The following is a 19289-nucleotide window of genomic DNA, read 5'->3' on the forward strand; positions in this document are numbered from 1 at the left end:
AAAATCATCTTAAAACTTTACACAAAGGAGGAAATTAAAGGGTTGGCTGGATGGGTTTTGTCATTAATTCTTATTATGAAAACCTACTGAGACTAATGCAGCCAGACTATAATGAAAGGCTTGAAAGCTGAAATATCACTGTTTCATCTTACTGTTTTCCTTCTTTCTATAATGCATTGTAAAAATTCAGGTTTTTTTGTGTGATTTTTGTAAGCTGTCTTCAAAAGTGGAGCCAAATCTTCATGCATGCTAATGTACATAGGTAGCATATATATGTGTTGCCTGCATAAAATAATTTCTCCAACATGTCATTTGATCAGCTTCATTATTCCTTTTTAAGTGTTTTTTTATTGAAGATAGAGACATACTAAATAGCTTGCCTGGTTCCTACCATAATATAACACTGAAAATTTTAAGTTTTTTAATGCATTCTTCTCATTGCTGAGCGTCATGAATTCTCATTCAAGTCACTGGAGCTTGAGTAAGTTCATCAGTATCATATTCCTAAAGTAAAAATCATCCTGTTGCATACTTGTCCCTAATTTGTCCCTGCCTTTTGGAAACATTACTTTGTAGATTCTTGCAGTTTTCTTGCCTGCTTTTTTGATGTTATTTCTTCATTTTTGCTACCTCAATTTGCTGAAAAATTCAGAATCCCATAGCGAACATCCTTCAGCTTAGTGATGGAAGATAAATTTTGAGTTTAAAATCTCTTCCTTCATTGAAATAGTTTCTATTTGTCTCAGAGCTATTCTAGGAAGACCAAACAATTTTGGAATTACATGTTTAATGCAGAGCTTCAATGTTCAGATAATTAGTAGCAATTTTCTAAATGTAACAGTAATACTAACCACAAGAATTATTTAATAGGAGGGACAAATTTTCAAAACATTAGCTAAGGGCACAGTAACAAATAACTAATACTGTGCCCAGATTTTCCTACATTATTAACAACAACATGTACAAATGTTTTGTTTGGTTTGTTAGCATACACTTATCAACCTTACCCATAAAATGCTGATTATGTGCCTTTCCCTAAAATAAGGTAGCTGGGTTATTTTAGCTGGTGCTGTTATAAAGCACCACTGAGCTGTTTGTATGGAATTGTTGTCAGACTGGAGATTGACAAGTGTGCCAGAGGACACACATGCTCACTCATAACTCGCATCTTCATGGCCTTGTTGGCTGCTCTCATTTTTCTTCATGTCACTATGAAGGAAAGATAGAAGAGAGAAAAGAAGAAACAAGGAAACAAAGAAAATAGGGAAGAGGATCAGAAGGAAAATGTTAGCTTGAATTTTAACAGTTTAACAATCTTGGGTGAACAAATATCGACTTCAGTGCATTTTTTGACTCATTTAAATGAGTTTGATAATTTGATACTCCTGACCATTTATCTCATGTAGAGCTTTTGTTTGCTTGAATGAAATATAAGATAAAACTCTGTATGGTCAATTTACTGTTTTGAAGTAGAAAAGTATTTTAGAAATTTTTACGAGAAAAACAATGAGAAACAAAAAAAAAAAAAGGATCATATTGTGAATATAACATCAGATGAAGGATACACAGTAATATTTCTCTTTTTTTAAAGCTATTTTGCTGTACAGCATCAGTTTTCAGTTTTATTGTATTTTAAAGCACTTTTGTTTCAAGCTACTTATGAGAGACTAAAGCTTAGGAAGTGAGATCTTTAAATTAAGCAAGCATTCTTGTGCAGAGGTAGCATCAGCCCAAATCTATAAGGAAGGTGCTCAGAACCTTCTCTAAATAGGGCTCACTCTCAAGCAATGAAACTGAATCAAGTAGATTATTTTAGAAGAGTCAGCAAAGATATTAATTGTTCTGTGACTTGGGGAAATACAAATTCATGGACAAGGTCTTTAAATTATGGACAAATACGGAAAAGCTGTGACTTTTCTTCCTACTGCTTCCTGTTTCTTTGATGTGCATGTAACACTCAGGACTGCACTCCACTCCTTGCTGAGAAAAGGAAGAAGCAGGGAAGGAACACAGTTCATCATGGGTTACTTAATTTTTAAACTACTTGGTCAGCCATGAAAAGACTTTAATAATGTTATCACACCAAGGAAAATAAAACTTCATTAAAACTAGGTTTATTAATTAACTTCATTTGCACACCATGAAAATACATTTCATCCTAAACTCAGAATAAATGCCTGAAAAGTAAACTGCCCTCCTGAAATACTCTTGTAAAACAGAGGGTTAACAATGGATCCAAAACTAGATAAAAGAACAGTGACAGTCAAAGTCATGTTATGCTCATTCTATACTATTTTTCTGTACTTTGTATAACATACATAATGTTTAAAAGATTCTGGATCATCAAAGCTTGTCAGGAAGATACTGTTTTCAAAGCAAACTCAAAGCAGAGATGTTTTCCCTAATTTTTTATAAAAATATGTAAAAAGAGTTTTACTCCTCTACAAAGTCTGAAAGGTGATGTAAAAAGGGAGTCTTTTGATACAATTAATTTAGAAAGTATTTTTAAGATATTCATAACAAATATTTAATTTTTTTTAATGAATCATTCAAAAATACTCTGTCTCTGATTAAAAAGCCCTCAAGTATATTTGTTTTGAAGAATCCAGGAATATTTAAGAAATGTTTTCATTGCCTCCATCCATTTGGTAAACTCTACTTCATTTCCTGTTGCTCTGCTGAAATAAATATCTGATGGGAATGAACCAGGAGAATAGTTTGAACCCAGCTTGGAATATGAATAGAAGGAGAGGTGCAGATCAAGAACCAAATCTGTGTTTCATTTGTTTCATTGTAGATGCAACTAGGAAGATTGCCTCATAGAAAAATCTTTATAATTGCATCTGGAATACTTACTGTATTGCTCTGAAAGAAAGTATATTCACAGTAAATTTCTTTGCAAAATCTTGTAATGGAAAATCACATACTCCTTATGCATGCTTTGGAGTCAGTTCCTAATATTGTTCTGACTATGTTAGAAATCTAGCCTTGAGAATAATGATGGTCTCTGATGGATAGAAAAAATAATAAACTCAGCCACAAAATAAAAGGAATTCTAAGACAAAAAGAAATCCTTCCTCTCCTTTATTCTTACTATCCCAAGGTGAATTAATGAGGATATTGAGCCAAGTAAGTTGTACCTTCCCCCTTGAAGTGCTCAAAAGAGAGGCACACTTTAGATTGTCCTTCAGATGAAGACAAGCACAAGGAAGATTCTGAATTGCAGTAGAACAAAATTATTTAAAAAGAATTCCACTCAGACCATCAGAAAGCAGTTAAAAATCCTCTGAATATGAATTTTCCGATAGGGCTGGGCATACAGACCTACAGATCTAAACAGGTTGTGTCCTTCTTACAAGTAATTTTACCATTTTCTGAGAGCGTTTATTACTGAGAATAATGTGACAGTGGAAGTCTAGGACCCACTGCTGCAAATCAATGTGAAGATATGCCCTTTACTGTCAAGTTTCCGTAAATGATGCCTCCTCACCTCAGCCTGACCTTTCACTACGTTCAACCCACAGAGGGCAGTGATGTGCAATTAATAATAACTTTCCAGAGCCTTAAATGAAAACACCATCTGTTTTAGGCAGTCTTAGTGTGTATTTTTGGGAAGTGACAATTTTTTTACTTGATCTGGAAATAACATTGAACTCTTGGAATTTCCCAGGTTGAGTTTAGGGAATTAAAAAGTACAGAATTACAAAATAGATTGTAAAAATTATGTTCTGGGGAAATTTCTGGAGCTTTTCTGTAGTAGTATTGCCTGGTAATAGTCTGCACTAATAAATAGTAAACCATATACTGGGAAGCAATAAGTCTAAAGTAGAAACACTCATGCAAATCTAGGATGTGTTCTATTGTATCCTGTGGTCCAGTCCTCCTGTAAAACTTATAGTATGACCAACAAAAAATTCTCTTTAACCATTTCTGTCTGCATAAAGCCTACACACCACTAAACTCTTGAGGAGTAGCAGGAAAATGAGATTTCTGCCCTGACCAACAGCCAGTAGAATCAACCCACAGATCTGAGCCACTTTTTATCAGCCTGTTGAACCACAGAGGCTTTTGTCATCAAGCAGCCCAGGCTGAAGAGAAATCTACACTCAATATGAGTAGGTCTCAGCAAAAGAATAACCTCTTAAAAGCAGGAAAAAAGGTGACATTTTGACCTCCAGCCTCCTCTAGACTTAGATATTTCTGCTTGTCATACATCTCTTTTATATATCTCTCTTTGCTTTAATATATGCATACAAGAGTGAAAGAGACTGAAGGATTCATGGATGCAATGGGCAGGTCACAGCACAGAATAATTTTTGTTCCACCTCAGGCCATATTTGTGTTTGTTTTACAAGTAAACACATTCCAAAGATATGAAACAAATGCCAAAGCACAAGACAGAATAAAAGGTTGGAGAATGCAGGAAACAAAACAACAATTCAACAGAATCTGAAATGGAATCTGCAAAGCTGCAAAGAGATGATCCTCTCATGCCAGGCATGTATCCAGAAGGGTATAGCTTAAAGCCCTGGGCCAAGCCAGCTTCACTCCCTGGGCCTGGGGAGAGGAGGAAAGCCAAGTTTACTGCTTGTCTCTTCCTTTCCCACCTCCCCTTGGGTGTTTGATGCAGACAATGTGCAGGGCTTATCACTTTGAAGGGACTTTGCACTCTGCATTGGAACAGCCTTCATATAGTTATGCAGGGGATGAGGATGCTTTTCATTTTGGTATGTAGAGCTGTAGCTGAGCAAGTGAAAAATCAGCCTATCATGCTTTATGAAGTTCTACACTGGTGTAGGAACTCCTTTTGTCTGTGGAACCCAGACAAGAAGAGAGATGTCTCTTCTGCATTTTTTTTTGTGTGCTCATATTCAGTAACTTTAGAATTGCAAGGAGACTGCCATAAAGTTTCCAGATGGAAAAATTCTTCTTAACAAAAAATATTTCAGTGTCTCACTGTATAAAAAATGCCCCAGTGCCTATAATTGCTTATGTTATGGCTATGATACCATATACAAATTGATTGCTACAACACTTTTATGTGATTATTTCTAAAGAAATATGTGATCCCCGTCACTTGTTACTTATAGCATCCTTTACTGAAAAATCAATGTGATAAACACAATGTTAGTCTGAACAGAATGTTATGTAATTAAATATAATGTGAAATCAATCAAAATCTAGCTAGCAGCAGACATGAGGCTCATACTCTGGATAACTGTGTAACATTTAACACCTCCAGATTTTATATAAATACTTATCTCTGTGTATTTTAAAAATATCCAGCTATCTCCATACATTCAATCTTAAATACATCTAATTTTGTAATAAATGTGGGGCTTAATGTTCAGATAGAAAAAAGTTTTGAATTTTTCTATCATGCTCAAATGCATGAATATAAGGCAAGTTCCTTATGATTCAGCATTATTTTCATCTACTTCATTTTAAGTTTCCTAAATTCACCACTAATACACAGCACTGAGCTACTTTTTTAAAATTAATCAGTGATTTATTATGAACAATATTAATGAAAGTTATTTGTATTCCAAACAGTTGTCACTTGCAGACAGAAGTGGGTCCATATATAACAAATGGATAAAATGTTTAAAAGTGCATCTTTCCTAAGGTTTGGGATTGTATTCTGTGTTGGAGAATACAACAGGCTAATTGTAACTCATCACAGCCATCCATTTCATTCATGTCATGAATGGGTGAAAGGTGTTTGCAGACTAAACAAACTACCCCAATAATAAGAAATACTCTCCTGGAGGCTGTTCAAAAATATCAGAATCAATGGAATAGATACCGCTGAGCTATTGAAATAAGTTAAGTTATTGATGGACAGGAATAATAGGAGTAAGTTTAAAATAGACTTGCCACTGTGTTTTACCACATTTGAAATCAGCTTCAATTACTGTATCTACCCTTTTTGAGCTAAGTGTTAATGTAGAGCCCTCTAAGCTGTGTTTCTGTACTGAAATGTGGAAACCCAGGGCAAGGGGGATATCCCCCTGTCTGCCCTGGGGTGCTCTGACTCCCAGGAAAACACTGACTTTGACCCTCATTCATGGAGAAGGCGTCCTAAGCCTCAAAGTAAACCAGAGAGCACAAAAGTGTGAAATAGATCGTAGAGATTGTAGAGAGTAGTTTAGTATGTCACATGGGTGAGAAATTTAGATTTTAGGATTTTTAGCATATTTTAGATAGATGCAATATGGAGGATGCAGGGTGTTGTCTTGAGTTCCTTTCTTTTTTCTTCTTCCTTCTTCTTCTTGGGTTTGGGTGGTATTTTGTAAGTGGGCAGAAAAATCCACATTGTGGGCCTTTAGGGGTCAGTTATTGGGTTAGAAAGGGAAATAATCTAGGTGTCACTCCTTAATTGGGTAGTTTAGTTTTAGATTAGACTAAAAAGACCTTGTGGCATGAGTTTTTTAGCCATTTTGTGCTGTTTTCACGCATGTAACATCTGAGTGCAGACAGTGCAGTGAAGTCTTGATAAGATAACAATAAAACAAGGACCTGAAGACTGAAAAAATCCTGTGCGTCTGCTTTTCCTAGCAAAGAACTACTTCAAGGGGGTTTCCCCCTGCCAGGGGAGCCCTCAGGGAGTTGCCTGATGTGGGGCCCACAAACTCACACTGAAATATACATAAAATTTTACAAAAGGTCTTACTCTCATGCTGATTCCAGTCCCCCTTAATTGCACTGATTATAGGCCCAAAAGGGGCTTCTTCACAAGGAGGGTGGTCAGTTCCTGGAACAGGCTTCCCAGGGTGGTGATGACAGCAAGAAGTATGTCTGAGTTCAAGGAGCATCTGGATTATGATCTTGGTCATAGTTTAGTTTTAAGTACTTCTGCAAGAAGCAAGGAGCTGGATTTGAAAATCATCGTGGGTCCCCTTCAACTTGAGATGATCTATGGTGCTATGACTCTGTTAGAAGAATGGACTGCTGATGTGATGGCACATAGAGTTAGGAGTCTTACTGGGAGAAATTCATTAAGAACATCATTACCAATTGTCATCAACTCCAGAATTAGTGGTGCAAAACACTACTAAGGTCCTGTTATATTATTTTCACTTTAATGGACTGTGTCATTGGCTTTAAACAAATGAGACATAACTGATGAAGCAATGCCTAAACTTGCATCTGTAAGTGCTTGTGTGCTCAGGTATCATGACTTAGAAAAGGCTGCTATCACCACTGGTCTAACATTGTTAGTTATGTGCAGAAATAGAGTTATTCAGCTGGATATCTGTGACTTTACATTAAGTTATGGAAATTCATTCCTGTTTTTTTCTTTGCTGCTTAGTATTTTAAAGTAAAGTTGCCATCATTTTCAAAAGTTCCTCTACTGTTAATTATGATTTTCCAGAACACCCTTGCCAAGCCACACTTCAAGTGTCTCTATGCTTTGTTAGGTCAGAGGACCTCCTTCTAAAAGATATCAACAATTCTGTGAGTTCCCTGATTCACAAACTAATGTAATATTTGTGTGCATGCTTGTCTGCACTTTCTTATTCAGAATACAATATCTAAAGCACCAAGATTCATTTTCTCATCATAAATATGCATAAGACATTAACATAAATCTGATCTAACAGGTTCACCATGGATAAAGAAATATAATTAATTTTCTTCCCTGTCTATTTTACTGCTGTCTCTATTTTCCTTAGATTTTGCTTGTTCATGTACTACAGTCTCAGAACCTTTGTTATGCATTATATTTAGCTGCTTGATGCATCTCACAGTGTTTTTCTTAACCCCAGCTGGAGTACTAATGGCTTTTGCTAAGAAAAGAGTAGAAAAAAAATCATATTTACAGTTTGGATTGTTAGTTAGACAGTCACAAAGAAAAGTAGATTTAGACATATGCAAAACTTATGCAATTTTTTTCCTTTTGATGTCATCGTATATATGTATCATCCATTCACAGCAATGAAAATCGGTGCATCTGCATTCTAACACTACTATTATAAAATTAAGCATGTTTGCTGCTGACTTGCCAGATAAGTAGAACGATAAGAGTTCTAAAGAAAAGCTTTAAAATATATTAGTATACTTGTGAGTCAGAGTATTCTTATTTACCTTCAAATAAGCTATACTAAATCTATGGTTATCCCATATTTGTTAGTTTTTCCTCTTCTTTATCACCATTGTCACAACTTCTTAAAGATAGATGGATACAATTTAAAATGGTAGAGTAGCCTTGCATCCAGTAATATATCCTAAAAACAAAGAGCAGCTTGTATAAAGTTAAGTACAACCCTAAGAAAATGGATGGGCTTGCAGTTCAATCACACACAAAGTAATTTCTCTACTGAGATTTTATCTGCTATTGATGGTTGTTATTTGCACTGCACTCATCTAATTTCACTACCTTTCCTATTATCCTAGCAAAGAATCTGTTTGCTGATTCTCGACACAACTGCATGGGCATCTTCAAGTCTTCTTTTTGTTTTGTTTGGTTTGGGTTTTTTCCCCAAACCTTGTGTTTGATAATCCATATTTGCATGTATCTTACTATATATAATTTATTCACATTTTAGACTGATGATGGGATTGTGAAAATATGGAGTGAATCGGGAACTCCTGGTGACGAGTGGAACAAAGTCAAGTTACACTTGGGGAAGCTAAGGAATTTTGAAATTATCTTTGAAGGCATTCGTACCAGAGATCTGGGAGGAGGAGCAGCGATAGATGACATAGAGTTCCACAACTGCACCACAAGTAAGTTCAAGAGGAAACTTTCCAGAGGGGTATTACATGAGATGTAGGAAGTTCTTGTTCATTCTAAAATACATCATAATTTTACTGTTATCATCATAATTTCACTGCTCATAAAATCAGTTATGAATAAATTGTTTCTACTCTTGACTCTTTTCTGCACATACATTTGTGTGGTGTTCTCATACTAAATTATGGCAGATAAACCCAAGAAATTACTAAGGTTTTGTTTTCTTTATTTATTTTGCTTTGAGTAAGAACTTTCCTTCTTTAATCCATTGGTAAGTTATTGAGTCTGTGATGTAACAATTTCATATAAATTGTGACAGATTGTAATATATGAAACATTTGGTCTCTGTGTTTTACTATAAAGTCTCCTGCCATAAAAATAAGTGGAGACTACAAACGAACCTTTATCAATATTCTTTTTCCCAGTTCAGTTGAAGTGTTAAGGTCAGCAAAATAGAACTTTTGACTCCTTCACAGAATACTCTATTTAATTAATATCTCTGTGGACATAGGCTAAGATAAGAACAAAGTTTGCCCTTATTAAAAACAACAAAAGCAACAGCAACAACACCAACCAAAAAAAAAAAAAAAAAAAAAAAAAAAACCAAAAAAAAAAACCACCAAAAAAAATGCCCACCAATAAAACCCCAACAAACCACCAAACAAATAGTAACAAAAGAAACCCCTAAACCCAAAAAGATAAATACTGAGTAGGTAGATCATTGCTTCTCTCAGGAAAGTGTGTGGTCTTTATATCTTGTAGGAAACAGTGTGACACAACTTAAATGATTATGTTAAATGAGGTGTGGATGCCACATACCAACACTGTATACGTTTTGTGGTAGTTGTTTGAGCAAGCTTTAATCTCCTGCCATAGACTGGATGCCCATCATCAACTGAAGTATAAAAAATTAACTTCTGAAGAACACCATTTGATCTAGTTTCATCTGAAAAATGAAGGGTTTGCAATCAGAAATTGTTGTATAATTCAAAGAATGGAAATGTGATACAATCTGGAACCTTCTTCAGAATTGCACTTTAATAATAAACTCTAAGGCAGATGTACTCAAAAGCTCTATGAAACATATGAGCATTACTGAGCCCCTTGTCATTTTTTGAAGTGTTTCACTGTCCTTATTGCTGTGCCTGTGATTGTTCTCCAAAAAACAAAGGTAGATAGGTAAGGATGCCCTGGTAGGAGATGGTAAGTCAATATCTATCATCTTGAATAACAAAGTAGATGCTGGTCTCTCTTGCCATTTGTTGCCAGTGGTGTTCACATGTATTAATTCATACCAGTGGGGTCTAGTTAAACCACATTTCTGGGATTCTGTTCAATTTTGAAGCTACAACAAATTAGACACTTCATTTCACGGTCAGAGTCATGAAAATATTCAGCAAATGAAAATAGTAGTTTATTTTCTTAAGGAAGAAGTAACATCTCTGTTAAGTTCATAAAGATGGTATCAACATATCTTAATATAGTGTAAAAAATATTTCTTCTTACTCTTAAGTCCACATATTATATAACAACCTGAAAAATTACATCATAAAATCATAACTGGAAATATTCCAGAGTTGTCATCACAAGGAAGGAAATTGTATCAATAAGGATTTGGAAAGCTGTCAGATGAAGGATCCTCAATCTCTTAAAATGTTAAGATTGCTGAAATTTACATTTGTTTTAGTCTATGACCCTACAAATCTGAATGTTAACAGTGTTTTATAACAAGTCTTGCATTAAAATATCTTTGCAGTGAAACAGTTCAGGAAGTAACTTGGTTTATTACTTTATAGCAACTATTTGTTTTACAGCACTGCTTCAGGAAGAAGCTCTGCTGGGAAAGCATTTGCACCAAGTGCTCCAACTGCTTTCCCATACAGCTTCAGCACAGTCATAGTCCTGTGTATTTTGCAGAAAATTATTGTTTATCAAGACAGATGATTCAGGGGAGGCTTTTCTCATAGAAGTTTGATATGTACAATTAAGGCTTAATTTGCAATACAAATTTTTACAATATTTATTTAAGAAAGATGGAGACCCAAGATACTGATCCTTTATAGAGTGTAACTTGCATGGTCCTTGCTTTTGCACTCTAATACGGTACAGTCTTTATACACTCAGAAATAATTTCCTTACAGTATCTCTGGTAGTGTGTGCTAAGAACAGCAGGGTTATCATTAAAGTTTAGGAGTATGCATCCTGTGGGAATGTGTTTAAGTTTATGCCTTTGCTTTCCAGCAGGATCAGACGCCTATCATTTGTTTGCTTTTCAGCTGTATCTGTGTGCATCTGTGAACATGCATGTTTGTAAAATAAGCAAAACAAACAAACAAAGCTTAAAAAAAACAACCCATAGCCCACCACACCTCACCCCACCTCTGCCCTCTGATTTTCTTATCTGTATGAGGACACTCAGCCTCAAACCAATGTTAAAAGGGAAGAATTTAGTGCTTTTCACATCAGCTCTGCACTCTGCCTATGATTTTTTGCCTTCTACTCCCACAAGCTGATACCTGCTTGCTTAATTTTCTCAAGACTTTTGGTATGCTGGCCTTCCTGTTGGCATGATGACACGAAGGAGCCTGGTCTGACCTTTCTCATTCTTGTTGTTATTGATTCTTTACCTTTGTAGAACAAACAAGCAAAATGCATTTTGCCAGTTTCTCAAAAATAACATTTCCCACCTGACCCAAGCCTGGGGCATTCAGGATAGAGAAAGCATGTCATGTACAGATTGTACTTTCTGCAGCACAGAGTTCACAGTTTTATTGTGCCTGTCATAACAAAGCTAAAAGTCAACAAACACAATCTTACTGTGGCCAATCTCAAAAAGAAGAGCAGCACACAAAGGAGATGGGAAACAGGGGTTTCTGATTAACAGAATTACTTGATTTACAGCATTTACAGTTCTGTGTTTGTAGCTGTAGGATTGCTGGGCTACACATATGACAAGGGTCCTCTAGGGCAGATGAAGTCACATTTCTATTTCCTACTTGGTGTTACTTTGTTAAACTGAAATCTTACATATTATGGGTATTCTGGATGTGTTAATTATATAAACAGTGGAATATAGCATGCACAGAAAAAACTAGGAGGTTGAAAATAATTAGGACTTGAAAACAGGTTTAAAATAGACAGAATGGAGTTGAAATGAGAATGCCTTAAATTGCATGGAAAAAAAAGAATCTCATATTTAGCTGCTTCTCAGCAGACAGCATTTAGTGGTGAAAACTAATGTAAAGGCAATTCTGGAGCTTTCAAATATTTTGGGATAGCCTACTCCTCACAGACTGTCCTTTTGGAAGTCACTGAAGGGTATTCCTGGAACATGGTTTACAGTCAGCACAATAAAATAATTGCCTCTTTGCAGAAATTATGTACTCCAGTTGAGAGAGCAAAAAGGGAAAAGAGAGAAAGCCCATGTGATATTTTACATGTGAATATTGCATCTGTGTTCTACAGTATGGTAATATTCAATGGTTATACCATTGTTTAAAATATCTAAATACTTATTTTATTTTACATATATTTTCCTTCAGCTTGCTTCTGTGCAGTGTTTTATAAGCTGTATACATCATAAGAGTATCAGCACTGAGGTGGATTCTTTGCTCTTCATTTACATAGCTGTGATTTATATAGCTCATTTTATATGAGGATTTTCAACTGATTACAGAGAATCTTTTTACTATTTTCCTTTTAAAAATTAATTTTTCAACAGCTTCTTTATCAGTAGAATACTATAAATGACTCTACTATGATCTGAGCTTCTGAGGCCCTTTCCTTCAAGGCTCATTTTTATCAGGTCTCACTAGTTTCTATGGAAGTGAAGGACAAGAAGAAACTGTGGGTTTATTGGAAATATGAGCTCTAGGATATATTGTCAAAAGTAGAATGAAACAAAGATATAAAAGAGTTGGTTTTGAGAGAGTAAGATTTTCCTGATAACAAAAATAGGTTAAATTCCAAATCTGATACATTTTATTTTACAGGTTAAATTTAAAAATATGAAAAATAGTGAAATTACATCACAGCTAGAAAAAGGTTGTTCTTAAATTAGCTGATGTACTGATATTTTTTTTTCACTCACTTGTACAATAATTCTTTATACAACTTTATTGACACTGTGTGACTTGAATGGAGTTTACTGTCATCATTTCATGTGCTTTTTAATAATTGACAATTAATTTTGGCAGTGAGGTTATTTGCAGACTGGAAACAAAATGTCTCCATTTTTGCCTTAATAAAAAGATAAAATATCCATGATGGTCATGCAGAATAATCCCTAATGATAAATTTTTTTTTTTTACACTTATGATAATGTGGTCTGCTATCATTAAGGAGCACTTCAAGCATTATTGATCTGCTTTGCCAGCTGATGGCTCACTGTCAAATAATAGTGAATCAAGAGCACAATTTCTCAGGCATGCTGTTACCAGAAGTCAGATTTTTGTACATCTGTAACGTAAAGAAAAAGGATTTTGTACTCTCAGCTACACAGCAGTGAGTATAAGCATGGACATGCACATGGCTCAGCCACATCATACATACTGGTTTTGGCATCCTGGGGCACCACCTGAAAAACCAACAAGGGAATATAAATGAAAATAAGAGAATCATAACTCTGAATTAAAAATTGACAGAAATTTCTAGAACATTTTGCTATTTAGTTGATTTATATAATTTTTCAGTCTGGGAATTCAGTGCCATAGAAATCCAGGAATAAGACAGAAACATTACAGCTCCAGTGATCTTTGTCAGTTTGGAATCAGACTCCATAACCTTTTCTTCTAATGTTACAATTATATTTAGTTTTTAAAAGAAAGAAAAGTAAAAATTCCACAATCCATTAATAGGAAATTGAGCTGAACAGAAATTTTCCTTAAAATGTAATAATGCTTGCTTTCCTGGTGGCAAACCTTTTCTTTCCCTCTCCTCATATATTTGTATTCCTCCTCACATATTTGTATTCCTTCTCACCTACTGTTTATGGCAAAGAACATAGGTGAAGTACTGAAATCCTTTGAACGACTTTACTTCCATGCTCTCATAAACAAGAAGCTTTGAAAGTCACAGTAGAAAAATACTTTCTTATTAGAATTCCATCCTAGCTTTGCAGATCAGAGAGACAATAACTAAAACATCCTAGTGTTTGTGTATGTAGGCCAGTTTTTTTGGTTTTAAAACAAGCCAGTGTTTCCTTTGAACCCTCAGTTATGTATCATGCAAACCTTTATGTTTAGTGGAGAATTTAGTTCCTTCTTCTTAAATACTTGAGAAAAGTTCAAACTCTGATAATAGAAGTATTCAGTACAAATCTGGCCCTGAAGTGAGAGGGAAGGGAATTCAGACAGAGAAAGCTGCCAGACCTAAATTAGTCACTAAGGATATTCACTGATGTTCAGAAAGAATGTATGCCCAGTTTTTTTAATTTTCTTTTTTTCTCCCTTCAGATATTTTAATGATTCATGATGTCTTTCTCTTGTTTTTATAAATAGGTCAATGTCAGGGTATTCTGACATGGAGCACTGGAATCACATGACCTGGCCAAAGCTTCTCAGTAAATGTGCTGAAATCAATGCTGAAGTTTTTGTTAGTCTAATATTTGGATTTTACCTTTATAAGGAAATTATTCTCTGATTTCTCTGTGCGCTATCAAATTAAAATTTTCTGCAATATATTGAATCTTCTTCATTACAGAGAAAGAAAGTTCATTTTGAAGAGTCTAGAAATTTTGGTATCTTTAACTTAATTTGGCTTAGTGTAACATACATTAACATGAACGTACTTTATCACTTGAGGGAAAATTTTTGTGAACTCAGATCTCATTACACTCAGCAGAGGGTACAGATATGCACAATTTGGTTCTAGACAAGAAAAAAATCTCCCTTTTGGCAATGTGAAGATCAGCCACAGATGCCTTTCAGAGGATATCCCTTCTATATGCCCTTGTAGGAAGGACTCAGTGAGGAAGGCAGTGTGCTAAGGACAGATGAGGAAATTCCCTCAACCCAGCTTTCCAGGGCTGCCAGTTACACTGGGAGAAGACGTGAATTCCTGCATAATTCCTATTATGCAGAACTGCTTAAACGACATTGAATATTAAGACTTTCTAGAAATGATTGAAAAATATAAATTAATTTTTGCAAAATTAATTTTTATAGTCTAGATTTGGGGAAAGATATACATTTGACAACCTTGTTTGGAAAAAAAAATGGGAAAAAGTGAAATATGGCACCAGCTTGAAAACCACAGAATTGTCTCAGTTTTACTGCATTGTTCAGAAGTCATTGACATATCTGTAAACTAGGATTTCTGTTTGCACTTATGTAAAAAATACATGAGCTTAACCAAAAGGTTTGTTCACCATCTTTTTGCAGCTCTCAGAGATGTATTAGGAATGCCACAGATTTTGAATATGAGAAACAAGAAATAACTTTTACCTCATTTTTCATTAAGAGACCCCAGTGGCGTTATAGTTTTCTGTTTATCTCACGGGAAACTTCTGAAGAACAGTTGCTGACTCTAAAGATAATTTGGTTTGCTAGCACATGGCTGTAAACTAGGACTTTCAGCCTAAAATTAAAATCCCATCATTTTGACATTTACTTCACATATTACTTACTTTTCATATCCAGTGATAGATTTTTGACTCCACCTATTTCAAATGGGACAGAAAGAAGGTTTTTTTATGGCTGCTAAAATATACATGGTAGAGTTGAATGAAGTTTCTATACTTTTTTAAACTTAAAATCTTTGTCTATAATGGTGGTACTAGAATAATGACCCCTGTCCCAGCCTGAGTTCATTTTCATGTAAAATGACTCTAGAAAGCAGACACCCTTCCAGTACAGCCAAACTGCATGGAACCCATCATACACCTCCCAAGGTGACACCCAAGATGAATTTCACATCTAATGGCAATGCTGCAGAGATAGCGGGAGCACTCAGCTGAGGAAGTGTCTCCTTGTTGCAGATAATTGCAGCTTGCACTATGAGCTCTACTCCATTGGTCTGTCACAACAGCCCCTGTGGGCCACATTAGGACAAGTCCATGTTAAAAAAATAAAATATTCATAATAAATGCTTTTAAGATATCTGTGATAACTGGAAAGTGCTGTGATTGAGTCATTTTGATAGCTTCTGCATCACAGTGGAAGCAATAATTTGACAGTCACTTTTGGTGTAGATATGATTGAAGAGCTCTAATAATAATCTATTCATCTGAACTTTCAGAGGTACAATGTAACTCTACACTGGAATTAGGATATAAGACAGACAGGGAGGACCAAGAAGTAGAGTTCTCATGTCAAATTGTTTCAGGAGATACTTTTATCTGGTTGAACATGTTCATAATTCCTGGGAAATAGGATTTTCTGCAAAAGCATCTCATGATATTTGTCTTACTTCCACTTCTCCCTTTCTTTTACCACTTGCAGATTTCAAAGAGATAAAGCCTAAAGCAACCAGACCCTCATTGCTCAGTCCTCAGTGCTTCTCCCTTGTGTGTCCTTTGTTATTAAGCAAAGTATGGTAGATCCCTATATAAGAGTACCATGAGTATGAGATCTTTATCCTGCTGATACACTGTATGCCAAAGCTGGTCTTTCAGTCTTTATCCAATATAAAAGCTTCTGTCCTTGTGTCCTGTGGATTTATATACTCCATGATATCAGTACTAGAAGTTAAAGAGAATTTTCTTATCTTTAATATTGCTTGAGCCAGAGGCAGCTCTGCATTTCCAGAACTGTGAATAATTTTTTTTTATTCTTCCTGGTTAGTGGGGGCCTTAGGCACAGTACTGCTTGCATTTAACAGCTTTGGGAAGTCCTTTGGCCGAATTTTGTGTCTACAGGTCAGAGTCTCTCCTAAGAGTCGATATAATTTGTTAGATCTACTGTTTATGTTGGAGTGAAAACATATCTTTGAATTAAATCTGGCCTTTTGAGTGGTCTATTCCATGAGGAGAATTTTCTATGGTTTCAAATTTATAAAAGAACCTTATTTGAAATTACATGTAGCTTGCTTGAGCAGAAACTTTTCATCTAGCTTTCCTTGCAATGGATTTACAAGGTCATCCATGAAGAGAAGCATTACTGAGGAGTTTGCTAATACAATTTTAATATTCCATAAAAAGTCATGCATAAAGAGTACTGAGCAACTGAGGTAAGCAAATGAAAAAACTTGATGAAAATTGTGTTTCATAATTTCTGAATCTCAGACTACAGTTGAATAATGAAACCTTCTGGGACTGTGAATTTCATAAATTCCACTTTAAACAAAGGGTGAAACTCGCAAATTAAATTTCCTTTAATTGAATAATATTTTCAACAAGATGTTTGATTATTCCTATATCTCAAGTGTTGTGAAAGAGAGAAGTGGTTTAAGTTCTTCCACTAAACAATACAATTTAAACAACAAAATTAGAAAGAGGTGAATTTTCAACTTAAATTTAAAAATATTTCTATTCAGGAAGGACTATAACTTCTAAAAAGACAAATACTGGGAGAAAAGTCTAATTTCAATTGAATATGCATTGTATGTTATGTTTCATTTCATACTGCTGACATGGTGGTGTAGTACTGTTGAATGAGTGCATGTGTTTCTCTTGGAGAGCAGAAATGAGACTCTTGCTAAACAGCAGCTCAGTGCACTTGAGCTTGAGGTACACCCTGCTTTCCAAAACAGCTCAAGGCATTATTCACTGCTGCCTTTAGGAACCATAATAATTTGGAATTCACCCTATGCCTTTCAAAAGCACAAAGCACTGGCCAAACACGATCTCCTACAACCTATGTCTTTAGTGTTGTAATACTAGAACATCTCATCCTGTGTGATCAATCACTTATTTCATGTTAAGTCTTTTAAACATTTACTCTGTGTCACCAAATCTGTGATATTTAGTGCTATCTATTAAATGTTTTTTGCCTTATCCATTTTGTTTCAAACAATAAAGATCTATAGCCACCATACTATAGTGTATAGTACTGATACACCACCTCTCTGGTTCTTTCTGTGATTTTAGATGTAATGGATATCACAGGAATGCTTACATTTTACAAAACATTGGTACAAGTAAGCTCTTGTACTCAGAAAGTCAGAGAAATAGTCACTGACCTGTTGCTGTCCTGTAGTTGCAAACTTAAAAGAAAGAATGGTTTTGTGAGTTCTTTCCCAGTCAGGCCTTTCCTGGTAATTGGAAAAAAAAAAGGCTCAGTTAATAATGCTTTATTTATCAGCTATCTCCAAATGAATCTTGTCACGTCTATAAATTCTGTGTCCATTGTATGGGTTAGTCTTCTATAGATAACACATACTGGAGATGGGTATAAAATAAAGGCAGCTGCCAGCTTGTGCTGTATCCACAACAGAGTCACAATTTATTTTTGGAATGCATGATGTGCACTTTTGTGCTTTCTGTGTCTATACAAACACACACAGGTATCCCTACCAGGGAAGATCTTTGCTGGTGTTCTGAGAATTGCATTATCCAGAACAAAATATGTAGAAAGGAAAGCAAGTGTATGTAAATGCAAATTCTTTGGCAACCATCATTGATATGCTTATTTTGTAGGGTTTAGTGATCCAGAAGCCAAGCCAGCTCTATTGGCCTCTTAAAAACTACTTAGAAGATTATATGGCTCTTTACTGCATCAATACAAAATTGTACTTAACTGAAAAGCGATATCCTGTATGTGTTTTTTCCTTTTCAATTACTGCCATTTCTTTTGGTGAAGGGATTTGCATAATATCCAGTCATTAGCTACATCTAAAATATGTCTTGTGTTAGTTTCTTGTGGTGTCCTGGCTTTTTGAAAAGGCTGCAATTCTGAGGGGAAAACCAAATAAATGGGCACAATAAAAACATTTATTTTTTCCATACCATAACAATAGACTGGTTTTGTTGTTGGTTTTCTTTGGGGTTTTTTTTTGTTTGTTTGTTTTTTTGGGTTTTTTTTTTAATTAATAAAAATCTAATCACCAAGTATTTAATGTAAGGGGAAAAAGTGATTTATGAGGGTATATGTGCTGCTCCCAGATAACACTGAACTATGAGAAAATAACTGGTTTAATTGCTCCATTGATTCTTGTTAATCTAGTTATTTCTATGCTGCTCTAAATGTTGGTTATTACCACAAGCTATTCAATTCTTATCTGTGCTTGTGCTTTTTTGTATTTTATATTATTTTATTTTGGTTTGGGATGATTTTTTTTGCTGCCTATAAAGGGGTTTTTTTCTGGGAGAGGAATGGATTGTGGTCTTTTGACGTAGAACATATCTTATATAGTATTCAGATCCCACAGATTTTTGGACTGAGCAACTGGAGAAGAAAGATCAAAACATAATGCAAAACAAAAGCAATTAGTCCAAGAAACATCCAAGCGTGTTGGAAATTAGTACATTTAATTGGAGCTTCTGTTCTCATTAAAAAACCAAAACCAAACCGTTCCCACTCCCTGCCACCTGTTTTTGTAGCTCTGATCCGTTCCTCTGTCACTCATGCTATGCCTGTAGACCAACACTCCATACCTGTAAGGAAGTTTTTTATTA

The 19289-nt window shown here is 35.1% G+C and overlaps 1 protein-coding gene across 1 annotated transcript in view; it reads left to right on the plus strand.

Moving 5' to 3' along the window:
- The window catches only part of MALRD1 (MAM and LDL receptor class A domain containing 1), a 236655-nt gene that overhangs the window by 134394 nt on the left and 82972 nt on the right, over positions 1–19289 (plus strand). The window contains exon 28 of the mRNA XM_068212566.1: positions 8550–8730. Within this exon, the coding sequence (XP_068068667.1) occupies positions 8550–8730 (181 nt within the window). The remainder of the gene's footprint in view (positions 1–8549; positions 8731–19289) is intronic.

The sequence above is a fragment of the Anomalospiza imberbis genome, chromosome 1 (assembly GCF_031753505.1).
Source record: "Anomalospiza imberbis isolate Cuckoo-Finch-1a 21T00152 chromosome 1, ASM3175350v1, whole genome shotgun sequence".
NCBI lineage: Eukaryota > Metazoa > Chordata > Aves > Passeriformes > Viduidae > Anomalospiza > Anomalospiza imberbis.